Source organism: Tiliqua scincoides, chromosome 2 (assembly GCF_035046505.1).
Source record: "Tiliqua scincoides isolate rTilSci1 chromosome 2, rTilSci1.hap2, whole genome shotgun sequence".
In the NCBI taxonomy this organism is placed as follows: domain Eukaryota; kingdom Metazoa; phylum Chordata; class Lepidosauria; order Squamata; family Scincidae; genus Tiliqua; species Tiliqua scincoides.
The window spans coordinates 118,078,854-118,099,410 of record NC_089822.1 but is presented as its reverse complement, the minus strand read 5'-3'; the positions used below and the strand labels follow the sequence as shown (position 1 = coordinate 118,099,410).

General features: G+C 44.7%; 1 protein-coding gene across 2 annotated transcripts; it reads right to left on the bottom strand.

Annotated features, from left to right (window-relative positions):
- Positions 1–4,236: 4,236 nt before the first annotated feature.
- TBC1D25 (TBC1 domain family member 25) lies at positions 4,237–20,041 on the bottom strand. 2 transcript variants are annotated; one of them, XM_066615181.1, is made up of 6 exons: positions 19,780–20,041; positions 16,003–16,112; positions 14,879–15,036; positions 13,903–14,027; positions 13,276–13,464; positions 4,237–13,029 (listed from the first exon to the last, which is right to left on the bottom strand). In XM_066615181.1, the coding sequence occupies exons 1-6, from the start codon at positions 19,882–19,884 to the stop codon at positions 11,665–11,667; spliced, it is 2,052 nt and encodes a 683-aa protein (XP_066471278.1). In that variant the 5' UTR covers positions 19,885–20,041; the 3' UTR covers positions 4,237–11,664. The 2 variants fall into 2 exon arrangements, with proteins under 2 accessions (XP_066471278.1, XP_066471279.1); XM_066615182.1 differs by lacking the exons at positions 16,003–16,112; positions 19,780–20,041 and adding an exon at positions 15,418–15,612.
- Positions 20,042–20,557: the final 516 nt, after the last annotated feature.

The following is a 20,557-nucleotide window of genomic DNA, read 5'->3' as shown; positions in this document are numbered from 1 at the left end:
AAAGGAAGGAAGACCTCGCATTGATACCAGCAAGACCCGGGATCAGAGAAAAGTGGAGGAATTTGCACAAGCGCTTGAGGAATCTCTTCCAGGCCTGGCCGACGCAAACGCATCCAACAGATGGGAACATTTCAAGAATACCGTTTACAACACCGCCTTGTCCATATTCGGCAAGAAGACCAACAAGGCGGCAGACTGGTTTGAAGCCCACTCTGAGGAGTTGACACCAGTCATTGAGGAAAAGAGGAGAGCTCAAGCAGCATACAAGGCCTGTCCCAGTGAGCGCAACCTGCAGGTCCTCCGAACTGCTCGCAGCAAAGTCCAACAGACTGCCAGGAGATGTGCTAACGACTACTGGCTCCAGCTCTGTTCCGACATACAGATAGCAGCTGACACGGGCAACATCAAGGGGATGTATGATGGTATCAAGCAGGCCCTAGGTCCAACACAGAGGAAAATTGCCCCTCTGAAGTCTGCCACAGGTGAGGTCATCCAGGATCGGGCGCAGCAGATGGAACGCTGGGTACAGCACTACTCTGAGCTATATTCCAGAGAAAATGTAGTCACCGAAGAAGCACTGAACAACATTGAGTGCCTGCCTGTGCTGGAAGAGCTTGACAGTGAACCAACCCTAGAAGAACTTCACGTGGCCCTGGACTCCCTTGCCTTTGGCAAGGCACCTGGAAAAGACAGCATCCCTGCTGAAGTCCTAAAATGCTGCAAAGAGATCATCGTCACTGAGCTGCATGAAATCCTCTGTCTCTGCTGGAGAGAAGGTGGAGTACCTCAAGACATGAGGGATGCAAACATCATCACGCTGTACAAGAACAAAGGTGACAGGGGTGACTGCAACAACTACCGCGGCATCTCTCTCCTTAGCGTTGTAGGAAAGCTGTTTGCCCGAGTTGTACTAAAGAGGCTCCAGGTACTTGCAGAGAGCGTCTATCCAGAATCGCAGTGTGGATTCCGAGCCAACAGGTCCACCACTGATATGGTATTCTCCCTTAGACAACTGCAGGAGAAATGCAGGGAACAACGACAGCCACTCTGGTGTTATATGAGAGTCTAAAGAGCATCTCTCTATCCACTTTATCCTTCCCATGCATAATTTTGTATGTCTCAATCATGTCCCCCCCTCAGGCGTCTCTTTTCTAAGCTGAAGAGGCCCAAACGCCGTAGCCTTTCCTCATAAGGAAGGTGCCTCAGCCCCGTAATCATCTTAGTTGCTCTCTTTTGCACCTTTTCCATTTCCACTATGTCCTTTTTGAGATGTGGCGACCAGAACTGGACACAATACTCCAGGTATGGCCTTACCATCGATTTATACAAAGGCAATATAATATTAACTGTTTTGTTCTCAATACCTTTCTAATGATCCCAAGCATAGAATTGGCCTTCTTTACTGCCGCCGCATACTGGGTCAACACTTTCATCGACCTGTCCACCCCCCCCCAAGATCTCTCTCCTGATCTGTCACAGACAGCTCAGAACCCATTAGCCTATATGTGAAGCTTTGATTTTTTGCCCCAATGTGCATGACTTTACACTTACTTACATTGAAACACATCTACCATTTTGCTTCCCATTCTGCCAGTTTGGAGAGATCCTTCTGGAGCTCCTCACAATCATATCTGGTCTTCACCACTTGGAAAACTTTGGTGTCATCTGCAAACTTTGCCACCTCACTCCTCATAAGAACATGCCCCACTGGATCAGGCCATAGGCCCATCTAGTCCAGCTTCCTGTATCTCACAGCGGCCCACCAAATGCCCCAGGGAGCACACCAGATAGCACACCTCACCCGTCTCCAGGTTATTTATGAAGAGGTTGAAAAGCACCAGTTGAAAACTGCAGTTTCTTTACAAAGACCAAAGACCCTGCTCCTTATTGCTTCGCAGTATATTGCTAGACACGAGTAACTCACTTTCTTTGTAAAGGCTGATGCATACCAGGGGACCAGTAGTCTGGCTTCATCTGCACATTCCAAACTCAAATGAATGAGAGGACCAGGTGTATGATGAACTGGCAACTCTCCCCCCCCCCCAAATCTATAGGCTGTATTCCTCTCCTCACCAACATTTTTATGACAAGGAAAACTATAGATCACTACCATGTTCAAAAATGCAATAAGGGTAAATGTAAATTTTTTCATCTCTGGCATGGGTCCTATCAATTTGTTTATGGTCATGTTGAAATCTGCCCCACCCTAGCCAAAATGAGTGGTACCCAAGTTCCACTGAAACCAATGGAACAAAATTCATGAGGACTGGCTGGGCAATCATAAGTTGCAGCTGCACCATTGCTGCACATTCAAACAATAAGCTTGTGAGAGGAGGTGTCAGAAATGTTCCAATGAGTCAAATGATCTTTCATTTAACTAGAGTTTCTCAAACTGTGGGTTGCAACCTGATTGTGGATGGGTTATGCAGCTGCAACTGAAAAGCTAGTAACAGATGAGCAAAATGCGTTGATCCCTATGGAAAGTGAAACTGAGTGATAATGTGCATTGACTCATGAGTAGATCAATGTATCTTGGTGCATTGCGAAGGGCAGGCCAAGAGGAATCCAACACCATCAGAATGGTCCCAATCTGATTAACACAGCCCCCCCAAAACACCCAAGAAGGAAGTCCCTCCCTCCAAAATGACAAATGTATTGAGCCCTATGGAAAGGGAAACTAAGCCACATGTTCATGTTTACTCACAAGTAAGCAAATGCGCCTTGGCTTCTATGAAAGGTTAGACAAAGGGGAGTGCAAAGCTACCAGGATGATTCTGATCATTTGCACATGGAGCTCACCAAGTGCTCCAGATGGCAGCCCCCCCCCCCCCAATAGTACAACAGTAAAGAAAAGCTTCAGCTGGTAAGACTTTTTTCGTTTTTAGTCTTGAAAAGCTAGGTGGATGCTGATGGTATGTAATTTTAAAAAGTGAGTTCCAGTGCTAATAGGTTGGGAATTACTGCTTGATTGGAAAGCACTGTAGTCTTTCACAGATTCCTCTCCCAGCCCCCCCCCCCCAGTGGTCTCATTTCCTCTCCTCATCATTCTGGGTTTTTAATGCTGTTTAACTGGGTATTGGGTAGGGCTGAAAATCTGTTTTTTGGGGAGTGGGGTGTTGAGGTTTTTGCAGGTATTAACATGGTGGAAAAAAGCAGGCTTCCCCATCTCATCTCCCCTTATTTGTTTTAATTATAAATAATTATTCAATTTAATTTATTTATAGCCTGCCTGCCTAAGGAAAATGGCACAATTTCAGTCCTTGTCATGGGCAATTTCAGTGCTTGCTGCATTCTCAGAAAAACACTGCCTGCTTGATGATGTCACTTCTGGCAGTGACATCACTGCCAGATTAATGACATCACTTCCGGTGGGTCCGACAGACTGTTATTCTAAAAAGTGAGTCCTGCTGCTAAAAGTTTGAGAACCACCACATGAAGCCATTCTAAGGACTTGCAGGAATATCCTGTTTCAATTCAGACAGCATGGCAGGCAGCCCTTTCACACTATTCTTCCCAGTATCTCTTTTGAGCTTCAACATTGTGCCTTAGTAAGTTTTTGCCTCCAGTTCTCTAGGCATATATACATCTACAAATCCGATGCAATTAGAACACCACCACCGTCTGCCAAAAACTGCTTCTCTCTTGGTCAGCCGGACTGTCCTTTTACCACCTTCACCTTTTTCTCAGAACTGTGAGCATACTACAATTCTGTAAGAGTAAGAATTCATAATTCATTTTAAGAAAAAAAAGGATTGAAAAGTAGTATGGTGTGGGTTAACTACTGAAGACTTCTTAGAAGCCAGAGAGAGATAAAAAATTTCCAATGAAGGGAGAAAAGAGGTAGCTTCACCATCATGTGTCTTGCTCAGCCAGAATAGCCAAACCAAATTATGCAAAAAAGATTATGGAAGTATGTCCAATTTGCATAATTTAAACACATTACAGAATTCACCTTTTCTTGGTGCAGAATTTTAATTTTTTTAAAGCAAAGCAGTATTTTCCATTACTTCAGAACAGGTTCACATTTGTATCTGTGCCATTTCAGCATTCAAAGGTCTAAGTTTCACCTTCCAACTACTCACTCCTTTATGCCTGTGAACCTCCAAGAGAGGGATGTGTTTCTGGCCTTTCATACCAGTGGAACCATTATCTGTTTTGGCACAAGTAGGGCCAGGCACATCCCTGCAACCATTCGATGTGTCGCCAAAGCAGCTCTGAACAGACAAGCAGCACTGCTTTATTTAGATTTTCATTCCTTTATTACATTTGTGTTAAACAAGGACAGACAAAAGTGTCCAACACCTAGGAGACAATGTCCATTTTGGCTGAATGACAACATACTAATAGAGTCCAAATTGGAAATAATTTACTTACACACATGGGACAGAGGTATGTTGAAGAAAGAAAGGCCCCTTCACAAATGCAGCACTCTTTATCACATCAGCCTCATTGACTTGGAGAAGCTGGGGGAGGCTGAACTCCAAGGGCCACAGGTCTGCTCCTATCACCCAAGCACTGCTTCTTTTGGGTTCTCCAGCTGACCAAAAATTTTTTGGCAAGCTGTGGATTAATCCTTGACCCAACGATTCCCCTTTGGAGTAAAAAAGAGGATATGGAAGAAGAATGAAGCAAACTCAGCCCAGAGGAATGATCCTAGCTGGGCTTCAAGATGTAACAAAAAATATGGGGCTGGATTACCAAGAAAACAGTCCATATATTTTAAATTTTCTCAGTGGATGAACATAAATTTAAGCTTCCATATTAATAAAAACCTAGTGCTATATACAGAGAACCCAAGACATTTTGTTGCTTGCAGCAGTACGTCGAAATGGCACCCTCCTTCCTCATTATCAGGGTGGGGGCACTGGCACATTTCTGTGTTCTGTGCAAGCCCCACTGAAATGAGAAAGGGCCATGCAAGAGCACTATTGTGAAGCTTGCATAGGAGAACTTCTCAGTGGACTGTGCTCCATGGATCAGATCTATCTGCTCCTTACACACATATATACACTCTGTCACCTTGAGCAGCCCTTCTTCTGACAGAGGAAATCATGTTTGAGCCACCTCTGGCTGCACATAATAACAGACACTTGTATTTCTTGAATTTTTGCTGGTGCTGTGCATTTCAAAAAGGATTTCTTCAGCTTCTGTTCTTCCAAAGAACTCAACATTCACACACAGCTCAAAGAAGTGAAGCAACTATAAAAAGAAAATTGGACCAAATGTGTGCACACTGGGATACTGGCACAACCAGTCTCCAAAACGTAAAACATATACAAAAAAAGGCTTGTATAAATAAATAAGCAGCATAAAAATAAACCAAAGGCAGAGTAAAAATATGAACGTATAAATATAACACAAGCTTGGATAAAATAATTTAGGTAGAGGGGAGGGTAGTCCACCAGAATTTGTCTGTCAGCAGCAAATGCAGCAGGGGGAGCAATGGAAGATAGTGTTTACATTGTAGCACGCCCCCCCAAACCCCAACAATAACACAGGCTGCTGAATGGCTTCCAGCACTAATTGTAGTGCCATCCCATCTATCAATGAGAGATACAGTGAAAACTGAAATGGAGTGGGGAGAAGAGAGCTGAAGACTGACAGTTTATGGTAGACCTGTAAATTCAGCATTCATCTGTGGCAAGCAGGATTTGCCCATGCTAGAAGCAGATGTACAACAAAACACACTGCCTCCACAAGTGTCATCATGTTTTTTCTTAACAGCATTACAAAAACTGTGCTCCTGGTTCATTTTCTCTTGAAGTCAGTAGCTTTAAATCTGTGCAGCCAAAACTTGGAAAAGTGCACGCACAGCTCTTGTGCTACATCCTTGCCAAGACAGGCAGCCAGGAATAGGATTTTCCCAAGACATTTTGAGGCCACAGGCAAAAAATTCAAATGTCTCTCTCATGCACTCACATGCGCGCACACATATACATACAGGCATAATCCAGCAGAAGTTCTTCAGTGCAAACCCAAAACCAGTGGAAGCTCCAAAAGAGATTTCTCATTCATTTCAATCAAACTTGTGCAAGAGAAATTCCCCTGTGCACCAGGTCTCCAGGTGTCTAGTCTGTTTGCCACACCACCCTTTAAGGGTTAGATAAGAACGTTGTCCCATGGTAAGATTTCTATCCCTGGGACACACAGGAGGGGAAAGCTGATGGTAACAGTGAGATGCAGGGAAGAGAAACAAAGAGAGGAGGAGCACAGAAAAACTGTGCACAGTGGTCAATTGTTATTGACAAAATTGACTTTATGGCAGAGCAGTGGAAAGGTGAATCTAACCAAAATAGATAAAAGTGGCGGAGATGCCTCAAAGGCTAGCAATGAAATCTCAACAGTCAAGTACACTGAATCTCAAGAGGTTGCTCGTTTCCTGAAGATGAGATGCTCTCAGCATGCATAAAACAGAATGTCTGCCTTGGTACTAAGGCCCCATGTGGAAGTCAAGGCAAAATCCTTGGAATAGACAGGTACCTCCTCGCCTCACCCCGAAAATAACAAGCTAGTACACTCCTTATGCTGGGCCCACAGCTGTCACAAAGCTATATGCATGGGCTAATGGAACCACTTGGGGGAAGGATCCCAACACGCAAAAACTGTAGTGCTACATGACCACTTCTGGTTTCCAAAGCAAGTAGTATAATGTCCAGGCATGACCAAAGGCTACAAGCAACACCAATTAAGAATCTGCCCACACATATGCATCATTCAAAGTTGCTGTGGGCTCTGGAGAGTTTGTTCTTCTCTGGTACAATATACTTGAGAAGATGGCAGCTGGAGGGAAGGAATCGGCCTAGAATGAGGTATGCTTGTTCTTCATTGTTCTTCACAGATATGAAAGGGCAAAGTATTCCTGGATAAACACCCATCAGAGGATGTTTTTCTAAGGCTAGAGACAAACAGCCTGAAAGGAGCTGAAGGCAATAAGACTGAGGCATCATCCTCTGTTGTGTGCACAGTTTTGCCCCACTGTTGTCTCTGATAAAACAGATGTTGTGGGTTTGGGGTCAAAACAACTGTACACAAACTTCAAAGACAATAGGAGGACAAAAAACTGGTCATGCACACAGGCAAGGATGGCTCTATTTTACCACTTTATTGCCTATGACTCCAGCCTAGAAGGGCAGAACCTGTTTTAATCCTGAAGGGATGTTTGCTGAGCATGGGAAAGAGGTTGAAAGTCCAAGCCCATCCTGACCTCATATGGCGGAGAACTATTAAAAACCTAGACTGTTTGTAAAGTAGGAGCTGCCAGAAAATTAAACAAATATCCAAGGAGACCTGGCTGAGACACAGAGACTCCAACAGCACCATGTAGGAAGTTGACCACCAAAGGGGGTCTGTGATCCACCCTTCAGAAACTAAGCCAAGGGCTCTGTACTTGCCTGGAATTAGCTTGTTGTTGAGAATGAGGTACCCAGGACCAGTGTAACAGATGTCATTCCAATGGCTACTATTCTAATCAACAGTCTGGTGAGCAACCTTGATCCAATGGAAGGAGAAACCCTGAAAGCAAGAGGTTTCCTGTCTGCCCAATGACACAAGCTTGAAAATGGCATCAAAAGCTATTTATAAGCCTACAAATCAGGGATATAAAAGAAGGTGGTTGCCTTGGGCAATTACCATCATAATGTAACTTAAACCTTCACAGCTCTTGAGCTAAATTTTCAGCCTTGTTCCCTCACCCAGTCCCTGCTTGCCCACGGACAATGTTCCACAATGCTTAGTGAAAACAACAGAATGGAAATGAATTTACAAATAGAACTAAAGGACTGCTATCCTATGTTGCATTTCATGTTGGGTTGTGTGGATATTTTTAAAATCATGCAGGCAAAATATGTCAACATACTGACATCCTTCAACATAAAAAGGTTTAAAGGTAACCTCTCAGAGATGGTGCAGATCCTGGAACTGTAGATTGCATCCCACTGTCAAGGAAACCCAGACCAAGAAAGGACTAGTGGTTCTCAGAGATCTAATTGCTGTTGCCATGAGCATGCCTTCCACGCCTGGGTGTCATGAAAGAAGGGCATCTCATGGATTTAAGACCCAGTCAAGTCAATTACTATTTATTCTCCATTAATGCTAACACTATGCAAAGTGATCCCTCTCTGCCTGGCTGACAGCAGGCCACTGACTCCTCCAGAATTTGGGCCTGTGTAAATGTTACAGTCACTACCAGGATCAACATCTTGACCTCTGGCTATATTGTTTGCAGCTCATCAGGCACCAGCTATCTCATACTTATACAAGGGCCCCCTCCCTGTGAGAATAATATTCTCATTTTCTCCAGGAAAGCATGCTGGACTCCCTACTAGTAGAGCAACCAGCCTTGTTCACTGAGAAGAAATAAATAAAAGATGGTCTTGATGTTATGACTATGTAGATATCCACAACCCTAAAGGAAGGTTCACAACCTGTGTATCATTGCATATGCTGGGTCCATCACATGACAACTGACCCTGTAGGCAAATATAAATGACATAGGTTGAAGGTAGGGAAAATCACAACATGAGAACTGTGGAGGCCCAATGAATGGTTTGGGAGCATCTGAAGCTGCAGTACCATGGAAGCAGATGTAGATCTGGCTAGATCCTTAGTTGGGAGACTACTGGATTTCCACACATAAGCAGGTTAGAGGTAAAACAAATACATACCACACCATAAGCCCAGCTCATACAACAGTACAGCCAGAAGACTGAGGTAGACACTGAACAGGGCAACTATAACATCTAGACAGGCTCCTCTCCCATTCTGTGTCAACAAGTTGTTCATCTATAAGACAGCCAGAAAGGATACAAGATGTTGCCTTTCATTCTTAAGAGCTCCAGTTTTTGAAGATACACATCTCACAGAACATCCACAAACCCCCAAGTTACTCAATAAGGAAACAAGCACCAGGCCAGGAGGTGGCAACCCTACAAGGACCCTATTAATTACTATGGGTATTGCCCAATCCTCTCCTTGGCCTCCCCCACCAGGAGGATTTCTAAATTCAATTTTTTGGTTTGTGTGTGTGTTTTAACAGCTTTGCAATAAACCTTAATTTTCCTGTCGGTAGCAGTCTAAGAATGAATGCAGAAGATTCTACAGACCTGTTCTGTTGCTTCATGGTTTAAGCCAGGCTGCAGCACCTCCTAGTGGTCACTTCCATGATATTAAATGTCATTCATTTTCCCATCTCTTTTTCTTTAAAAATAGCAGCCATGGGACAGCTCCCCATTGCAAACTGGAGGAGAAAGGGAATTCAACCCTTTCTCTCATGTTGTTTCTCTGACAAAAATAACTTCCTCTCCAAGTTGGTTCTTGCCCTAGAATGGAAGCTGCTATGAATGCAAACAGCAGTAGGAGAGAGGAGATTTTTCCCTGCAAAATGGGAAATGATACATTCCCAATCCAAGGAGATTGCTACATGGATGTAAAAAAAAGAAAGAAAGAGATGGAGAAGGAATAACAATGAGGAACAGAAGCCTTTTGGGGTGATTTCTTCTGAAGTCATTTTAATCTGTTTTTCTCACTTATCTATATTGATTTTGGCTGTTCTCTTCCCAGGGCTGGAAGGTTCATACCTCTATGGAGTGAGGCCTAGCAATGTGGGAAACTGCTCAAGACCTCATTATTCATGGGAAGCCCCCCCCCCCCACACACACACACACAATCTCTTCTGCTTCCTGTTCATGTCCAGCAGACCTAAAAGGCTCTTGTGGTGGAAGAGGTAAGCCCTATTCCCCCCACACTCCAATTAAACCTTTCTCAGTTCTTTTTCTCTTTGCCCCCAAATTTTCCAGCTTGAGAATGCTAACCACAGACAGCTATCAGCAAAGGCTGGTATGTATGTTGAGGGGAGAGGTTAGACAAGAGGGCACACACTGGCAACTCCCAGCATCAGTAGAAGGATGGGAGAGAATTCCTTTTCCCAGAGTCCTCAAATACTCTACTACCAAAGCCTAGGAACTGCATATCTGCAATGGGAATTGAACCTGAACATTTGGAGTTGAAACAAGAAACAATGCTTCCAAGTGAACTATTGACCTCAAAGGACATGCTTGGGTGGCACCAGAGAACCTGCTGCTCAGCTCACTTGATCAAAGTGACAAAAAGTGGAGTGAGTCCATTAACCTATGTGACTTCTACCCTAGAAAGATGTTGTACAATGCTGCACACCTTTGATTCACCATTCACCACAGTCTGATTTTTATCTCACATCTCCCACCCACAGCTAGGCCACAGCCAAGCACAGGAACAGTCTATATAGGCATCTACTATCAACAGTCAAATATCAATAATAGTGGAGCACACGTGGCTTTGTTCCCAGTTTAATTCAAAGCCAGTCAGAGTGAAGATTCAGAGAGTCAAAACACTTGTTCTGTCAAGATGCTAAATGCCCCTACCACACATGGTGATATCTGGCATTAAATTACAGCAAAACACAAAAAGTAGCTCAAGGTCTCTCCACCCAACACAATAATTGAATTTGTTGTGATAGGTTCCAGCACAATCCTGTCTTGCAAGCTAATAATGCATAGAGAAGCCACTGTACTAATTTGGCAATTTGATCAAGCACCTGCATTTATACAAGATCATCTGATCAAGCTAATGGGACTAGAAATTTAAGGCCTTGTCTAATCAGACAGTTCTACAGCAAGCAAATCCTGAATACATTAGCTGGGGAAATAGCTAGTTAGAATATTTATGTGCCAGATACAAGCAATTGCTTACTCAGGAGCAGATCAATAAGGGCACTGTGGCATCAAGACTTCATTCACTTTCCCCACCCACCCATTTAGTTGCTTGATTATTTCTTTTGAGTAGCTAGTTCATAAAAGACCTTTGAAATGGCCCAGGTTAAAAAATGAATCTGCTTGATTTAAAAATCAGCCAGCAAGGACAGCAAGATGTTGCCAGTTTGCTTTTAAACACCACCAGAGTGTTTTTCAAGGCTGTGGGTTCAGTTTTTTAAAAGTTATTTCAAACTAAAACAGAAACTCAGTACTAGGGGGAGGAACAAATAAATCACAGGAAAAATAAAGTGCTTTTTTAAAAAAAATAAACATTTGAACCAAACTATCTGAATAATTCAGCATAAAATGCATTTTTGAGAAGGGGCAAATGTGCAAGACTTTTGCCAAACACAAACTGCCCCACTATAAAGAAAATAAAAGTCACATGTTCGCATTAAAATGCTTTTGGCAAACCTGCCCAGAACAGGAAATGTCAGGTTCCAAGAGGATCAGAAATCAACCTTGAATATTTAGCAACCAACTTCTAAAGAAGGGCACTAGAACTCAAGTAGGTGAAATGACAGAGATAAATGAATGGGAAGTATTGACTAAGAGAAGAGAAAGAGTTTCTGAAGGATAGAACCTGGCTGCTCTAGGATAGATCTTCCTAGGAAGATTACTAGCCCTTGGAAGGCTAGGAGGCACAGGAGACAGATAAGACATCTGTGCCAAGATATTTGCACAAAGAGAGTTAAAAACGAGTACATTGGACACAGAAGGTGTATTGAATGTGACAATTCAACTTGGTTGCTCCAGACCACCTTCCAAGATGAAGAGCCAAGACCAAGCTGGATTACTCATTGATCATCCTTCTACATTGATGCTTGCACCATAATGGCAGCAGGGAACCGGTCCCCACATGTCAACAGAAGGAAGGTCACGCTGTGACAGGAGATTCAGCTGCTGCCTCATCGCCCTCCTCAGAGTCCCAGACTTCAGACTGTAAATAGTTGGCAAAGAGGGTCTTGGCACGGTGTAGGATCTTATTCAGATGGTGCCGGCGGACCAAACGATCAAAATGCATGGCCAATTCGTTGTAGTCCATGTTGTTCTTGATGATGTGGTCCCGATGCTCCAGGAGAATAGCCAGGCAGAGGAAAAGAACAAAGGGGTTGCCTTTGCCAAATTCTTGTGGGGGTGGGAGGCTGACAGCAGCAGGAGGAGAAGGTGCTGCAGACCCACGAGAGGGAGAAGAAGGTGTATTAACCACTGAGTCACCCTTCTCCTCCTCTGACTGACTTTCCTCATTGCCATTGGTTGAAGAGGAGGCAGGGTCTCGAGAAGGTGGCGTCAGGGCCCAGAGGGATGGAGCAGAGAAGGATTTGGCCACATTAGGCATCTGGATTAAGGGATCCTGCTCACTGCTGCAGTCCTCATCACCCTCAGTTGAACGCTGAGATTTGGGCAATTGGTCATCCTCTGAACTGTCCTCATTACGAGCACTGTAGTACTTGAACTCCCCAAAGCTAGACTGTTTCACTAATGTCTTCTCCTCAGAAACTGCCCCCTGACAGGGTTGGTCACCAGCTGCCTCAAAACTGCAAGCGGGACGCAACATATGCCTTCTTCGGACAGGCTGGTTACTATCTCGGGGCCTGGCCGGCGGGCCCACCAGCTCCACTTCTTTCTCAGGAGGATCAGGAGGAAAAGAGCTCCAGGTGACCTCTAGCATGCGCAAGGCATCCTCAAAGGCAAATTCACGCTTGAGTTCCAGCAGCAGCCAGCGGTAGCAGAAGAAGAGATCATCAGCGCCACGGGAGAGGAGGTAGGAGTAGAATTCTGGGTCTGAGTGGCGAAGAAGCAGCTTGAGGTGGGAGAACTTAACTGACATGACTTCACCATCTACTTGGAAGTTGCCCTCCAGACGTTTCATAATGCCACAGAAGCAGATGAAGGCATGTGCTTCATTGTCCATTACAGCCAGAATAGGGGAGGCGATATCACTCATGCCCTGGCAATAGGAGATCTGTGGGTGTGTTACGGCATAGGTGGTCAACACATCATGCAGTGCTATCAAGTGGGGATTATCATCTGAGCCAGCATAGTAGGGATGAGCACGATCTGTTCGCAAAACATCTTTTAGCACGTTACTGCGGATAAAATCCAGGTCTTCAGGGCTGGCTCGGGTTTCCCATTCTCGTTTCAGCTGTTCATATTCCCGTGTCTTCCGCTTCATGTAATCCATGCGCTCCTGTCCTGTTAGTCCATCTGGATAAACATTTAACAAGTACCTCCAAACTACCTGCAGGAGACAGAGATGAGTTAAAATTAGAGTTTCCTCACCAATAGTAACAAGCAGAAGAGTCAATTATAACAATAGCCCTCTCCTCAGGACAGATGTACAGTGTGTCATGTCTCTACCACTGTTCTGCAGCTTTAGCCTCCACATGGGGGCACAGAAAAGGAGGCCTCAAGCTTGATCCACTAGATTTCACTTGTAGCTGAGAGGACTGGCTTCAGAAATTCCCATGCCTATTCTAATCCTCACCTTGCGCAAAGAGGGCTCAACTCCACCATGGAAGATCCGCAGACGGAGTGCTGCAGGCCGTGTCAGCTGCCCTTCGTGGTTCAGGCATGAGTGAAACTCTGAGTCACTCAGTGGAGGTTTGAAAGGTTTGACATCTTCTCCATAGGACCAGCTGAGCGCTTGTTGGACCTTTGATAGTGTCCTACCCACCTAGCAAGAGACAGAAAAAAGTCAGGATCAGTAGGTCATGAATATCTAAACATGCACAGGAAAAAGGCAGGGCAGGAGGGAATCCTAGAAGCCCAGGAGGTAACAGAGACCAAGCAACCCTCTTCAGACTGTTCCACATTTTATTTCTGTAGTTTCATTATTGCTTTGGGATCAGTGTTCATCTACTAGTAACAGCAACAAGGTTGGGAGGGACTAGGTGTCTTTTCAACCTAAAAGGGCAATCTGGAGATAAATTGGATCCTTGAGGTAACAGGCGGACTTGATTTCGAATGAAATGGTAGTGAAAACTGCTGAGTTCTCTTTTCTACCTCTTTGCACCCACAAAACTAAAGAAGTACTTCTTGGATGCTTTTTTATTAAGTGCCACATTGTGAAGGTATAATGTGGCAAAGTTCATTCAACCCACTGAAACCGTACCTGAGAGAGGATGGACTGAGTGAAGGGCAGGGCTGCAGCTGCTAGAGAACGTTTCTCCACCAGGAGCATGTCAGTGCTGATGACATCCTTGGGGCTGATGATATCCCAGTCTTCCAGAAGGGGGCCTAAGAACATGGCAGTGTGAACCAAACTTTCTCATCTAGTAACTACCATTCCTTCTCCCTACCCATCCACAATTTCATAAATTCAAATATCACTGCACATGGAGATATACTACAGAAAATATACAGAGAGCATAATCAAAGCTGTGGTTTTTTGAGACGGGTTATAAACAATTCAGTTCATCCTCAGTGAGGATGAATCCTAGCTGAGGATGAATTCCATGATCTTTATTTATCATACAAATAAATGCTTATTTTGCATAATTATGTTTCTGCTAGAGAGGAACAAAGAGGTATTCAGAGCACTAGAAAACCTTGCAGATGTTCAAATTTCTAGTTATTTAGCCTGTAATATAAAAGTATTTTTTAAAAGGGACACCCACAGCAAAGAAAGCTGATTTTCAGGAGGCTGAATTTTGCATCCAACATCAATTTCTGCACAAAGTTCTAAACAGAGCTTAGGTTTTCGTAAACCAGAAGCTTGCCAGCCAGCAAGCACGATCAGAAAATTATCTGCAATGAACAGCTCAGGAGTGAGCAAATCAACATATGACTGGAGCTGAAAGGAAAATGTCATTCCCAGTAATGTCATTCAGTCCTTTACTTTTCTTTGAGTATAAAGTTATGCTTAATACAACATCCAAGTCATAATCGAATGACTCACATCTGCCTTCTTTACAGCAGCAACTAGCTAACATCTGGTTTGGGAACAAAACTGAGGAATTGGATTTCTTGGAAGCATCAGCAGGAGAAGGGGCTGGGTGGAGATCTATGATTCTTTGGGATGAACAGAGGGATTGTGAGTACTGGAACCAGAACTCCTGGCTCTTTTGTTCAAGGCAAAGATTACTCACTATCTTCCGAAGGTTTGATCTCCATCTTGAGCTGCAAGTAAGGCTTTGAAGCACCAGCAAAAGCCATGCCCAAATCCCAGTCTGACATTAATGACAAGTATGTCTCTTGACCCTGTTTATCTCTGCCCAGATAGCTGATGCCAAAATTATTCTTCTTCCTGAGATGGGGAAGAAGAGAAATGTTCATATTCTTTCCTTTCATGTAAATAGGTTGCCTCATTTGCTGCTAAAACCCTACCAAAAAGAATACTCTTTTAGTGTTGAAAATGGCATATGTAGTTTTACTGTACTAAATACATGTATTCCCCTCATACACACATTGTGGGAAGAGACTTCCCTTGGCATATACACCTGGCAGAACATGACTGCACCTACAGTACGTATGCATTTTCCTATACCAAAACAGAATGTATGACGAGTCAAATGCTTTAGGTTGGTAATTTTCTTCTACCAGTGGAGAAAGTAGGCTACATATGCCTGGGGTTAAATCAGGTTTGGCTCAGCTACGATTTAATGAGTTCCAGCAAGACCAAACATACCGGTGAGCTGCAATTGGTTGTGAATATTTCTTCCAGTGTACCATCTTGCTCTGTATATCAGGAAACTGATCACAGATAAGAGAAAGGCAATAAAATAATTTGTCCTGTGTTACTGTTTTGTTTTTTAGATGATTTATTTAACTGTAAACCACTTTGGGTCACTACTGAGAAAAAAACTATTAATTTGAGTAAAACATACAAAATTTTACCGTTTACTCAGACAGAAGACCAACATACAAAATTTTACCGTTTACTCAGACAGAAGACCAACAATTAAAAGTGTTGTTCTCCATCTTCAGAAGTTCCCTTTTACCAACAACTAAAATCCATCCCCTGGGATACTGAGCCCCTTCAACATGCGATCAAATTCACCACTAACATTAGATGTCATAGCCAGAGAGACAATGCAGGGCTTTCCATTCTCATTTCATTTTTACTCTTACCCCTCTTATCCCTCCCAAATGTGAAAGCAAGAATACAAGCTCTCAGTCCTACTCTCCCAGATCTGCAGTAGGATTTATTTGCATTAGCAGAAAAATAGTCAGGATTCTCCCATTTTCATCCTCTCCCTCTGCTAAGACTCACCCACTGAGGTCAAAGGCTCTGATAAGGATGTGCTGCAACACGTCCAGCGAAGTGATCTGTGGGTCCACAGCAAAAGTGCGGAACTCAGGCTGCAAGAAGCCTTCACATTTCTGCAAGGATTACAAAGCAAGCAAGACTGAACCCTAGCCTGAATGTCCCCAGAAATAGCGCAAACCCAACACATCCTAGAAAGGTTAGATACAGAGTTCTGTTCCAATTCTCATACTGTCCTTTCCCTATTGGCAATAAGAAAAAATTGTGTCCGGACTCAGACTCTCCTTCCCCATCACTAGTGTTCTACAACAGTGGATAACAAGACCTAAGGGCTCATTCTGTGCACAATAAAAAAACAACCCTTTAAATAATATTAATAAATCAAAGATGCGTGCCTCACTGCTGACCAAAGAAAAGGTGCTGCCCCAAGAAAAACATTCCATTTAGTTAAACAGAATTCTCCCTCCCTGCCCCTCTCTCTCTGTGATAGATACAGCAGTTGGTTGCACAATCCCTAACAGTCCATCTAGCTCAGAACTGACAGCCCAGACTGACAGCAGAATTTTAATCTCTATGTTCCATTTACACCTGGGAAATGTAAAGGTCTTTCCCACATCTGTTGCTAGAAACCCCACAACCAGAAATACTAAGGACCAAAAGTGTGTCCTCGAACATATGGAATACATGCTCTAACACAGGGGTGTCAAACTCATTTCATTCAGTGGGCTTAATAGTATTCATGGCACCTACTGAGGGCAGAAGGGACATCATTAAGCAGGAAGCAACATCACTAGCAGATAATGGCCAGAAATAGGCACTTTACTATCATGCAGGAATTCATTAGCTGCCAATAACAGGACAGAAAATCCTGTTTTCAGGATATGGCAGGCCCCAATTATCACATGGGCTACCCTTTCAGCAGTGCCACTTCTGCCAAGGTGTCACTTTGCAAAGCACCTCACAGTTACTAAGCTGTGAAGTGATGCTGTGGCAGAAGTGACACTACTGAAAAGGCAGCCCATGTGATAACTGGGCTCTCTCAATTCAATAATTGGGCTCTCCCAGCACCTTAGCAGCGTCTCCCTCTCTCGGTCTAGCCCTCCCCGGTAGTGCTCCTTGGCAGAAACAGCACTGGGAGAGTGCGCTGGGAGAGCCCAATTATAGGTGGGCCAAATAAAAAGCTTCCACAGGCCATATCTGGCCCATGGGCCTTATGTTTGACACCCCTGGCTCTAGCATTTAGCTATCATTCCCTCATAAGTAGCTACAAAGAGGCAATAATATCTCTCTGACACAGAGTGGAATCAAATGAGAACAAAACGCCTTTTGGCTACTTTTTTTTTTGAAAAAAAGAATATAATTTGCTATGAAAAGTATCAGGCCTCTTATAAAGCTGCCTTCTACTAAGTCAGACCATTTGTTCATATTGTCGACACTGTCTCTTCAGATTTCAGCTCTTTCCTAGCACTACCCTGGAGACACCAGGGTTTGAACCCGGAATTTTCTTCATGCGAAGCAGATGCTCTAACACCAAGTTACATCCTCTTCCCCAGCTGACCCCGCCTAAATTAGTGGGGCTTACTCCCAAGTAAACATGTTTGGATTACAGTAACTTTTAAATTTGACGTATGAAACCAAACACTAGTTACGCTCCTAATAGTAATACAGGTACTTGCAGGAGAAATATTTTGCCCAATACATAAACTACAGAGATAATAAAGTCATTGTCAAAGCAATAGATGTTAGGATCTTAGCAAGGGGTCATGGCTCAGTGACACAACACATCACTTCATGGTAAGTCCAGCCCTATTTCCAATTCAAGTTCCAAAAAACAGAAAATGGCATTGTACGCAGCTCTGCTTCTTCCAAAAGGTGAACCTCATCAGCTGGATTGAAATGAACAGGATGCAGAAAAAGTGAATGAGCTCAGAGTTGTTGACTCATTGGAGACAGCTTCTCACAGGGTCAAAGCTCATATCTCTGGAAAAACGTTTTCAAAATACACTCTTTGAAACAAAGACACCTTGATAAACAAAGCTTTGGTTAATTTTTTTTTGTTCCTTGCTGTGCTTGCCAGCATAAGGGGTGTTCTGTCAGCACCCTCCTCCTGTCTACAATGTGAATGGAACCCCCTTAGATGTGGAGGTGTTATGCAGTGCACAACCTGCATAATCATATATAGTAGGCCTAGATGTTTCGTTTGGAGAAAAAATGATGAAAAGGTTACATGAAAAATATCTGAGAAGCTGTCATGTGGAAGTTGGAGAGGATTTGTTCTCAGTTGTTCCAGAGGGAAAGACAAGGACAAATGGGTTTAAATTGCAACAAGGAAGGTTTTAAATAAATGTTAGGAAGAACTTTCTGATGGTATGGACTGATTGGTAGTGAAACAGCCTGCCTTAAGAGACTTTCCATTGTTGGAGGTTTTCAAGCAGAGGCTGGATAACCATCCCTCAGACATTGTAGTTGTGGACTGCCTGTATTGACAGCAAGTTGGATGCAAAGATCAAGTAAGTTAATTTCAAATCTATGATTCTAAGAACCCATGGTTTCTAGTGAATTTGCATGTCTTTTTTTTTTAAAATTAGAATTTGGTGTCTCCCAAAAGGCAGTAAAAAGTTATGCCCGATACTCTCATTATAGGTAATACAGCAGAGATTGCTGCACCATGGTTTGGGCCACCATACAAAACTGGGTAGTGAGAGGCTGTTTCTTCATGTGCTAACCAAGGAGATGCTTGCCAGTGGACAACACCTGCTGTTTCATAAAACTGCTTTAAAAACGTAAGGATAGTAAAGTGCCATAACAACTGCCTGGCCAATTCCAGTTAGTCTTTGAGACAATAATTGAAGGATGGAAAGCTGAATCCTAAGTAAACAAGTGCCATTTCTTCCCTTCTTGATCCCACTGTTCAAGAGACTGACATGACCATATTGGTACAAACCTACATCTAGTTTAATAAAAGATACATTTGAACAAACCATTTAGCAAAATGTATAAGGAATTGGAAAAGTATCAAGACGACCAAGTAGAGAAAAAGCAGACAAAATGGCCTATGTCAGTGTTTCTTAAACTGTGGGTTGGGACCCACTAGGTGGAACACGAGCCAATTTCAGGTGGGTCCCCATTCATTACAACATTTTATTTTCAATACATTGGACTTGAGGCAACCATGGTATGCAACTGCATTTGAGGAAATGTTACACACCTGTACTCTGAACAGGCTACTCTGTAGGTGCTTTTAGCAATGACAGCGACGCCGGGAGGGTCAGTGTGGGTAGGAGTGCAGCCTGGGATTGTTAAAAATTTTCCTGCTTGATGATGTCACTTCTGGTGGGTCCCGACAGTCTCTCATTCTAAAAAGTGGGTCTCCGTGCTAAGAGTTTGAGAACCACTGGCCTATGTAACTGGTGAACAACACATCCTTTTCATCCCCGTGGTGGTGCCCTGCAAGGGCTGTGGCCTCGTTTTAACAGGCTGAGGAGGCAAAAGGGTCTGCAGACTTTTAACTGACCACCCAACTGCCCAGCATTCATGATCACATCTGCTTGACAGCCCAGTCCTAGCCGCTTTCCTGGGAGTAAGCCCCATTGACTCTGCTGGGACTTACTTCTGAGTAGACAGGCACAGGGTTGGGCCCCTCCAGCGAGGCAAAGGACCGCAGCACACCCTGCCTGCGGCCCCTGGCGAGCTCTTGTGACCTCATGAGAGGCTCGCTCCCGCCCCCGGACGGTCTCCAGCCCGGGCAGCAACCCCTCGTTCTCCGCCTGCCCGGTCGCTCACCTTGACGCGCACACGAACCACCTCGTGCTCCTCCTCTTCTGGCGCGCCGGTTCCCGGTGTAGCCCCGCCCCCTCCCGGCGTCGCTGCCGACACAGCCGCCGCCATCCCGGCCCCTCCACTTTCTCTCTGGGGCGGAGGCGCCTAGCGCTGGGGCCGTGACGGCCCCCGCCCCTCCCCCCGCCACGTCACCCACCCACGCTGGGGGAAGGGGGCAACCTGGCGCCGTCGCCACCTCAAGTCACAGGCGCCGGCGCGCGGAAAGCGGAAGAGCGGGACGGGGCGGAGCGCGCTACGCCGGTTCCACCACGTGACCACAACGGCCACCTTCACCTCCCACTAGCGTTGACGTCATCGCGCAGAACGGGAACGTTCGTTAGAACTGTTGTCTGAGGGGCGGAACTTCCGGGCTTACGCGGAAATGGCACTGGCGGAGCGGACACAAGGCAAAGCGATGACGGCAGGGCCGGCCAATCAGGAAAGGGGGCTTAACAAACAACATCCGGGGTAAAGGAGCGCTCTCGCGGCAGTGTCTTTGTCCTGCCGAACTGATGCCTGAGCAGCACTGTGTCCCATTGCGCGCAGTGGGCCCTACTCCCGGGAAAGCGCGCCCAGGGTGGCAGCCTCTGGATCGCCCAGCAGGACGTCCACTGGAGCGGCGAGGCGGGGCACAAACATCCGGGTCACAGGAGCCTACAACCAGATGGCCCAAATGAAGAGCAACGGCCTTCACTTCCGGTTCCAATGCGGAAGCCGCCCGATGTGGGGATCCGCTGCCCCG

Coding starts and splice junctions, on each gene's coding strand:
- TBC1D25 (XM_066615181.1), bottom strand. CDS start 19,884: ATGGCGGCGGCTGTGTCGGCAGCGACGCCGGGAGGGGGCGGGGCTACA. Junction 16,113..19,779: donor TGGTTCGTGTGCGCGTCAAG/GTGAGCGACCGG, acceptor TAATCCTTGCAG/AAATGTGAAGGCTTCTTGCA. Junction 13,030..13,275: donor TTGAGCCCTCTTTGCGCAAG/GTGAGGATTAGA, acceptor TGTCTCCTGCAG/GTAGTTTGGAGGTACTTGTT.